This window comes from Microcaecilia unicolor, chromosome 1, assembly GCF_901765095.1.
Source record: "Microcaecilia unicolor chromosome 1, aMicUni1.1, whole genome shotgun sequence".
NCBI lineage: Eukaryota > Metazoa > Chordata > Amphibia > Gymnophiona > Siphonopidae > Microcaecilia > Microcaecilia unicolor.
The window spans coordinates 582,579,090-582,588,814 of record NC_044031.1 but is presented as its reverse complement, the minus strand read 5'-3'; the positions used below and the strand labels follow the sequence as shown (position 1 = coordinate 582,588,814).

At 42.4% G+C, this 9,725-nt stretch overlaps 1 protein-coding gene across 6 annotated transcripts in view; it reads left to right on the top strand.

Moving 5' to 3' along the window:
• The first annotated feature begins 828 nt into the window (after positions 1-828).
• The window catches only part of MTSS1 (MTSS I-BAR domain containing 1), a 402,627-nt gene continuing 393,730 nt past the window's right edge, over positions 829-9,725 (top strand). For all 6 annotated transcript variants that reach the window (XM_030219014.1, XM_030219006.1, XM_030218983.1 and 3 more), the window contains exon 1: positions 829-1,119. In XM_030219014.1, the coding sequence (XP_030074874.1) occupies positions 1,048-1,119 (72 nt within the window). In that variant the 5' untranslated portion in view covers positions 829-1,047. The remainder of the gene's footprint in view (positions 1,120-9,725) is intronic.

Below are 9,725 nucleotides of genomic sequence, written 5' to 3'. Positions count from 1 at the left end.
TGTAAGCTGACTTCACATGTTGTCCATTATATTGTAAGCTCCTTTGAGCAGGGACTGTCCTTCTTTGTTAATTGTACAGCGCTGCGTAACCCTAGTAGCGCTTTAGAAATGTTAAATAGTAGTAGTAGTCTTATATCTGCACGCAACTATGGAATAACTACCAACTACCATAAAAACAACGCACAATTTGACAACTTTCCAGAAACTACTGAAGACAAACCTGTTCAAAGAGACTTATAAAAAAGGATCCTCCATAACGAATTAGCTCCTAGACTATACCATAACTATCTTTTCTGTACTCTCCTAATTGGATTACTTTAATCGCATTCTCATTATTGATCATTATACCTTGTCCTACTCTCATTTATGTTATGAATTATCTATTTATCAACTTCTAGTTTTTACCTGATTTTCTTATGCACCTTACTAGTAATATACTTTGAACTTCTTATTCCGTTAATGTGATTGCTATTGCAACAAGATGTAAGCCACATTGAGCCTGCAAATAGGTGGGAAAATGTGGGATACAAAGGTAGCAAATAAATAAATAAATAAATTTTCGGCTTATTCTTTAACTCTGTAAATTGGAGGCACCTATTTGTTGATTTTGTAAATTGGAAAACTTTCAATACAAATAGTGGGAAATAAAAACTCTTACCATGCTCGCGCTCACTCGCCCACTCTCACGCGCACGTCAACCACGCCAACAGAGCTCCTCCGGCGCCCGCCCCCTTTTCTGGGTGCTCGTGCCGGCAGGTGGGCGGGGCCGGAGAACCGGTGACGCGCTTGACTGCGGCCGCTGCCCTTTTTCTGTTTCTCTCTCGGGAGTGCGCCCTGTGTTGGTTGGTTGGTGGGTGACGGTGTGTGAGAATCCGCGCGGCAGCAGCAGACAGGCGCAGAAGGGAGCTTGGGATCCGCGCGGCGGGGGCTCTTTGACTCCCCCCGGGACGGTCTCTCGGGACCACTCCCCTTTCTACCGCTGCTCCGTTTTCCTCCGTGGTGCTGAAGGCGGGAGGTTGTTTGGTTTCCCTCGCCGTGCTTGTGAACATGGAGGCTGTGATTGAGAAGGAGTGTGGCGCCCTTGGGGGGCTCTTCCAGACCATTATCAGCGATATGAAGGTGAGTCCTGTAGCACGCGGGTCTAGCTCTTGCCGCGCGCAAGGTGTCCCGGGCGCAGGTAATGGGTTTGCAACGGGTCGTGTGTTACGTGTGACCTGGAGCAGGTATTGGATATGCTTATGGGTATTTCTTTGGGAGGGGAATCTAGGCTAAATGAACCCCCAGAACAGGTATTAGTATCTTTGTGGATTGATCTGTATTGAATGTGGGAGCTAGGTAAAAGCCGGATTTCGTGGCAGGTGTTGGATATGTTTGTGATTTTTGGGAGGGTTCGTGGGACAGGTGTCGGATGTGTCTGTGCTGATTGCAAGAGAAAAGGCATCTTGTAATAGGACACGTTTGTCCCGTAAATGCATATTAAACAGAGCTGTGATGGTTATTCTTTGGTCTGGGGAAGAAAAAGAATCGAATAGATTTGGGGCTGAAGGTGAATGACTGGGTATAGTTGAAACTTTACAAATAAAGGGTGTGTGTGGGTTTTTTTTTTGCTGGGGGGGGGGTCTTTTTTTTTTTTTTAAGATAACAGTACCTTCTTTCCAGTGTGCGACAAAGGAAAACGACCTTCCGGCACACAAAGACCTAGCTTTATCAGAAAATTTGGAAGAAACCTGCATGACTTTGTAGGTTGTTTGGTAATAAAAAGATCACCCTAAGAAGATCATGATGCGAACTAGAGTCGAAATACCATGGTTCAGCTGATCAGTAGTAACCAATTAAGTGGTTAAAATTGCACAGAGGGAGCCTTTTTTTTCTTGTAAACACAATGGCAAATGTAGAAAGGCAGGCCAGTAAAAAGGTGTTTGCAACAACTTGTTTGCTCAGCTTTTATTCGTATCTTTTAAGTAGATTAATGCAGCAACCACAATATTTCGTTCCAGTCAACCACGTTGATGGATGGGAAGCTGCATATTAGCAGCCTTCTAAATCCATATCTGTGGTAGTGGTCCCTTTTCCCATTGGTCACAGATTCATTATTGTATTTCTGGTGGATCCATCCTAAAATTAGAGAGTATATATTGATGTGATGGTATGTCCCTCTCTGCCCCTAACAAGCTTCTCTAAAATGTTGGGCCTGGGCTGTACAGTTGGTTTCTTTTTTGCATTTCTGGAGAGGGCTTCCCTTGGTGTCTGTGTGGCTTGTGGTGATGTGCGCTGTGGTTGCTGCAGTGATCTGTATCCTAGCCTCACATCCTGAATCGTGCTTTAATGAGGTGCAGGGAAAACATATTTGATAGTCGTTCCCTTTCCTTAATTATATATAAAGCGGAAGGTTTAGCAGCCACTAGTGCCTTCAATGTTAAACTGGCTCTTTTTGTTTTAATTGTGTGCTTGAAAAAGGAAGAGGTGTTTTTAGCCATTTAAGGCTGGGTTCTTTTATGAATGGCTTTTCAAACCATAAGCAGCTATTTTCTGTGTTGAATACGACTATAAAATAGATTGAAACCATTCTTGCTGGGCACATCTAACACAACTGCATCAAATAAAATGAGAAGCCCAGCAGCATGGTGTCAGACAGAACCAGGGCATCCTAGAACAGAATGAAGAAATGGCTGTAGCAGTATTTTTTGTTTGTTTTGGCTTGGTATTTACTTCAGTAATGCAATTCTTTTCTTATATTGCGTAGCACTGTTTAGAGCCTGGTGGCATTTGCAAAGCCAACACATTTTTAAATAAATAATTCATTAGGTTGATGATGTGATTGCGAGGGTTCTGGACTGCTCCGGGCCCCCGCCGTCATCTCTATTGGTTTCTCCTTGCTGTTGACTTCAAGCAGCAGCAGGGAAAGGATTTTAGATGGCTGATTTGACAACCGAAAGAAGTAAGTGGTTTAGATCCCTTGCTACTGTTCCAGATCTTTCTTTGGTTTCTGAGGCACCAGTATCATTTTAAAGGTTCTGAAACCTACTTTCCCAAGGAAGAGGGTTTTCGAGGTCACACACACTGTCTTTATGCACATTGGGTGTGCATTTGCACGTGTAGGTTATAGAATTGTAGCAGTTAGTGTGGAAGTTAGTTGCTTAATTAGATGCAAGTGGGCACTAATTGATACTAATTTGCAGTTATGCATGTAACCACTTACAATATAGAATAGTGCCTAACTGCGAGATGGTTATGCCAAGCATTTACGTGCTGTTTTAGCATGGTCTAGGCATGAGAATTTACACCTGTGTTAGAGCTAGTGTAAGTGCTCTGGCCTAATGTTATGCATGTAAATGTGGACCTGTGCTAGTATTCTGTAATGGCAATTACGCATGTGATTACTGTTAGAGAATTTGCGCTTAGCGCGCACAGTTTAGGTTCCTAACTTCATGTAGAGAATTACCCCTTGTGTGTGTGTGTGTAGTAGGCCGCTCTAGTTCTGGATGGAACTTCTTGTTTTCTTGAGCTTCTTCTCTTTAGTCTGTAAATTAGGGAATTTGTGTGGTCGTGCCTCGGAAATCTAGCAGTTGTTCTTACAAAATACTCCAATCCATCCAAATTCAATCACTTTGAGTACTATAATGTATAGAAATATAAAAGTTAATATTGAAGGGCCTCGGTAATTGGGGAATCCAATGTATTAGTTCTACAGCTGTGTATTCCTTCCCACATACCAACATAGCATAGACCCCCCCTCCCTTCGTACGTGATCTGTTGTCAGCGCAGTTGCTAAAGTCAACGAAACTCAAATTGAGCAGAACCTAGTGTGAGGGCTATAGTATGAACTGGCACAGAATTGCTTACAGATGAGTATTTATGAGAATTTATTCATTTTTGCATTTGGTTATTTTTGGAAGGGATCAATATATTGGAGTAGTGTGCGCTTTTCTGTCTCACAACAATTAAAAGACTATTCTTCCAGAAATGTATTTTGAAAAGATTTAAGAACTTTGGGGAACTATATTGTGTATGGGAAGGAATACACAGCTACGGAGCTGATACTTTTGAGTCTCTAATTATCAAATACAATACCGAGTTTACTATTGAAGAAAAATTCATGGATTAGAGCAGGGTTTCTCAACCTAGTCCTCAGGATACATCTAGCCAGTCAGGTTTTCAGGATACCCACAATGAAAATGCGTGAAAGAGAGAGGCAGTGAACTATCTAGTAACTACCACGCATTTATTTAGACATTTCAACAACTTATTTATTAAAACCTTTCAATTACAAAATTAAAACCATTTTGAAACAGCAAGATATTATTAACCCACCACTCTGCTTCATTCTAAGTATTCATTCCACATTCTCACTATTCCCCGTAATGTGAGTTCCCGCAACCACGGAACTATAGGAACATTTAGTATTGCTCTTCAGTGTTCAATATATCGATATTTTTTTCTTAAAAAACATTGTTCTACTTTCATTTCTCCAAAATGTTCCCATTCTTTAATAATTGTCCTTCATTACCCAAACATTGTCACCATAATGGCCACTGTTGGGAACAGGATGCTGGGCTTGATGGACCTTCGGTCTGTCCCAGTAAGGCAACGCTTTTGTTCTTATGGGTTGAGAACCTCTGGATTAAAATGTTTTGTGTTTTATATATTGGTTTCCTCTTTTGGGCTACATTTAGGTGGCAGAAATCTAGGACCCAATATTCAAAGGATTTATGCTCCTAACTTTGGGATCCTGTTACTAAGCTGTGCTAAAAGGGACCATACACTATGTTTAGCTTGTGGGATTTCCCATGCGCTGAGGCCACTTTTAGCATGGCTGTGAAATGGCTGCAGCTGCAGTTCCATTTTTTCTATTAATGGCCAGGTGCTAATTTCCCAATTAGGGCATGGCCGTTAGCGCATGAGCCCTTACTGACACCTATTTAGTAGGCAGAAAGGACTCACGCACTAACCATGAACTAATCGGTTAGTGTGCGGCAATGTAGCTACACTAACAGATGGTGCTGGGAATGTCTACTGTCCACCCCCCCCCCCCCCCCAAAAAAAAACATGCCCCTGGCACTAAAAAATACAAAGCACTGGGAAAGCATGCTCGAATGCCTGAGCTACTGCTGGGCACCTAAGCATGCCCCCGCAATAGTGCATTTTGTCGCACAGGAAGCACACGTTAGTGTTTACCACTGCTTAGTAAAAAGACCCCTTTGAGATTTATGCTCATAAATTGGTCTGTTTGAAATTTTACTAGGGCTGCATGCATAAACCTTTACTCAAAGTGTTGCTAAACTCCTAAATTTAGGAGCATAAAAAGTGGGTGCTTTCAACTCCTAACCCCTACTCACCTTTTCAAAACCCTCACCTTTTCATCCTCCCTTCAACTGTCCCTTATCCCTGATATGTCCTGTCTGTCCTAACCCTTATCCCTCACTTGTCCTGTCTGTCTGTCCTAATTAGATTGTAAGCTCTATTGAGCAGGGACTGTCTCTCCATGTTGTAGTGTAAAGCGCTGCGTACGTCCGGTAGCGCTATAGAAATGATAAGTAGTAGTAGTGGGTGGCAGCAGGGGTAGAGTTAGGGCAGGGGAAATAAGTTGAGTTTAGCACTTTTTCAGCACTAGGCTCATAAATCTAAGCAAAAGAATGACAGGCCTAAATTTGAGCTGAACTTTTAAGCTCCTAAATGAAGGTGAATTTTCAGCTGAAAACGTATGCTCATAGGTTTGGCTGAAAATAGGGCATAAATGTAGGAGTACAGCTTGTTTTGAATATTTGGCCCCTAGTGGGCATTGTGGAGCTAAACTAAAAGTATGGCCAGAAGGACAGTGATACTTTTTTTGGAGGGGCAGAGTGTGTTGCCAATTCATCCCATGTCAACTGACCCAATGGCATACTCGGAACCACAAGTTCATGCGGACTATGTGACAAGATCAGATTTGGGTGGCTTGGCAATCCTAGGCATAGCCATAAAAAGGGCTACATCTGCTTATTGTAAACATCTAAAGCCATAAGAAATATGTATTAACACAGAAACAACAGGAATCTTTATGACTACGAGAAGAGGAAGAAATTAAAAAAAAACAAAACTATTTGGGCGCTTAGAAGACGTGTTGAGTAGTAATTGCTGATTTAAATGGAAATCTAGTCAGATCACATGCCATAGCTTTAGACCTAGCCTGTCTGAACAATTCAGATTAAAAAGGCATCTTAATGTTTTTTCACCTCGGTTGGGCTTTATTGAGGGTTTGTCTACAATGTAAAATCAAAGATCACCCTTTGTAAATGTGGTAGGCCTCTTTTTTTTTTTTTTTTTTCTCAATATCCACTAATTTGTGTGGGTGCATATGTGTTATACACATAATACTAAGTTGATCTAAACTGGATCATAAGAATGGGTATGTTTCTGGAAATTTTTGTAGGTGCCTAGTTATAGAATTGCTTCAAAAAAGTGGAAAATCTATTTAGTATGTCTGGCCTCTAGAAACTAAAGCAAAAAAGAGATTGTGCTTAATGGAGGTAGCTGGAGTGGTGCCTTGGGCAAGTTGAATTGAGGTAGCCCAGGGATTTTCAACCCAGTTTTCAGGACATACTCAGCCAGTCGGGTTTCAGGATCTCCACAACGATTAGGCATGAGAGAGATTTGCATACAATGGATTCAGCAGGACATACTCAGCCAGTCGGGTTTCAGGATCTCCACAACGATTAGGCATGAGAGAGATTTGCATACAATGGATTCAGCACATGTAGCTCTGTCTCATGCATATGCCTGGTTGAGTGTGTTGAGGTCTGGGTGGAGGACCACTGAGTAGTCCTGTTGTGCACACCATTTTCATTGAAGTGCAAGGTGGCAAGCACTGAAATCATAATGGGCACAGTTGTGCCCAGAGATTCATAGCCAAAACACCTAGGAGCACTATCCAAACAAGCCACAACCTCCCCATTTCGTGTTCTACCCTTAAAAGATCATGAGCTAGCAGGACTCAAAGCCTCAGTTGGTCTTTGTCATCGGTGAGCCATAGATCTTTTGGGATTCCTATTGTAATGTTCTGTGAAAATTTTTGGTAGTTTTGTTAAAATTTGTTTTTATTTTAAGTGGGGAACAGTTCGGTCAGTGCTTCTCAACTGGGGCCTGGAGGCATGCCCAGCCAGTCAGGTTTTCAGGATTACTATAACGAATGTGCATGAAAGAGATTTACATGCATTAGATATCCAGTACATTTAGACTTCTCTCATGCATACTCATCTTGAAAACCAGATTGGCTGGGTGTGCTTCCAGGAGAGGGTTAAAAGCTACTGGTTAGATTGTAGGGAAAGTTTGTTCTAAGTCATTGGTTCTCAACCTAGTTCTCAGGGTACACCTAGCCAGTTGGGTTTTCAGGATATCCTCAACAAACAGTGCATGCAAATCTATCTTGTGTATATTTATTGTGGATATCCTGAAAACCTGACTGGCTGAATATACCTGGAGGACTGTAGAGAAGCACTGCTCTAGGTAATTTTGTCAAAATCAATTAAAAAAAACAATTATATAAACTGGTTGAGCAGCCTTTTGATTTTTGTAAACTGCTTAGAATGATGGTTACAGGGAGGTGGTATAGACATTTTTAAAACTAAATGAAATGTGATCTCTGAGGTTGGTTAAAAGGAAGAACATGACAGATAATGTTTTTAAACACACCTTTTTATTTGTCAGTGACTGGAAGTATTCACTCTCTGCTTGTAAATACAAGCAGTAATTACAAGCAGAGCAGTGTGAGCACTCCTTTAATCCTCTTGCATCTAACCCCACCCAGGCTGGTGGCTACACTTCTGGGTCAGTTTTGGAAATTGCTAATGTTACCGACTACTGGATTACATGCATACTGCTGCTAGTACTACTTATCATTTCTGTAGTACTGCTAGATGTACAAAGTACTGTACACAAACATGCAAGAGACAGTCACTGCTTGACAGAACTTACAAACAGGACAAGTAAGAGATTAGGGAGTTTAATTTATTAAAGAATGATTAAAATAACATGGGTATTGAGCAAGTGAATAAAGGGCGAAGACAGTGGTTCCCAAACCTGGTCATGGAGGCACCCCAGCCAGTCAGGTTTTCAGTATACCCACAATGAATATTCACGAGAAAGATTTGTATACAGTAAAGGCAGTGCATGCATATCCTCACATCCTTCTCCTGGGTGACTCCCAGGTCCACTCTGATCTGCTCAGGGCCTTTGCTCCAGGTGTCTCTGTATACTTCGTATTTTCTCTCTACTGTTTCTCATAGTTCCAGTCAGTTTCTCTTGGTGCTGACCCTTCCCAATCTCTTAATCAAACTGAAACCACTGTATACCGCAGGAATACATTGCCCCTCTTCTGCTTTCATCATATTGCCCTCCCTTTTGTCTTCTCCTGTCTCAGCTGTCAACATTTCCTTCCTTCCATTCAACCATCTTCATTCTACCTCAGTACATCTCACCTTTGTCGCTGTCATCATGCCTCTCCTACTCTTCTTCATACTCTCTTGCTGCTCCTGTTGTCTGCTGGGGATATCGGTCCTAATCCTGGTCCTCCACATCAGCTCTCCCTGTGACATCTCCAGTCTAATTTCTGTTCCTTACGTCTCGCCTTTTTCATGTGCTTTGTGGAATGCCCGCTCTTTCTGCAACAAACTTTCCTACATCCATGACCTCTTATCTTTCATACTCTTCATCTGCTTGTCGTAACTGAGACTTGGCTTTGCCCTGAAGAGACTGCTTCAGCTGTGGCCCTTTGTCACAGAGGTTACCTTTTCTCCCATGCTTCTCACCCGGTGACGGTGGAGGCGGTGTTGGGTTATTACTTTCACCCTTCTGTAGATTTCAACCTCTTCTTCCACCTCAGTCTTGCTGCTTTTCTTCCTTTGTAGTCCACTCCATCCGTCTATTCACTCATCTGCCTGTCTGAATAGCAGTCAATTATTGACCCTCTGATAAGTCCCTTTCTTTGTTTCTCACTGACTTTGACTCCCGGCTTTCCTTCTTTCTTGAACCTTCATCTCCTTCCTTCCTTCCTTCCTTTCTTGGGGATTTTAACATTTATGCTAATGATCCCTCTGACTCTTATGCCTCTCATTTTCTCACTTTAATATCCTCTTTCAATCTTCAACTGTGCTCCACTACCCCTACTCACCAGAATGGCCACTGACTTGATGTTATCTTTTTCTCCAACTGCTCACTCTCCAATTTCTGTGCCTCAGCTCTTCCACTCTCTGACCATCATCTGATAACTTTCACACTTAAACACCCTTCCTTGTCATCAAGCAGATGAAGCCATTACGTATGGGTTGTGTCCATCAACCAGCAGGGGGAGATAGAGAGCACTCAACTTTTCACAGTGCCTCATGGCCAGCTAGCTCCACTGCCTCTTCAGTATTCTTTATCTCCCCAAGCAGGGTGGCTGCAGCTTCTTGGAGCTCCATCAAAAATCTACCTGGGGGTGGCTCCTGGCTTGCCAGTTGTTAGCCGGGGTGTTAGAGGCTATAGCAGCTTCACTTTGAAGGCACATAGGTCAGCCCTTTCCCTGCCTTACCCATGCCCCCGTGGATGTGGACATATTAGCTTGCTTTTCCCTGTCCTTTCCCACTCAGTGGATGCAGGCACATTGGTTCGCCTTTCCCACTTATCTGAACCTCTGGAGTGTTTTTATTTACCTCTTTTTGCCTCTGCTTTCCTCACAGCGTTAAAAATAAATAAATAATTAAAGTGGCGTC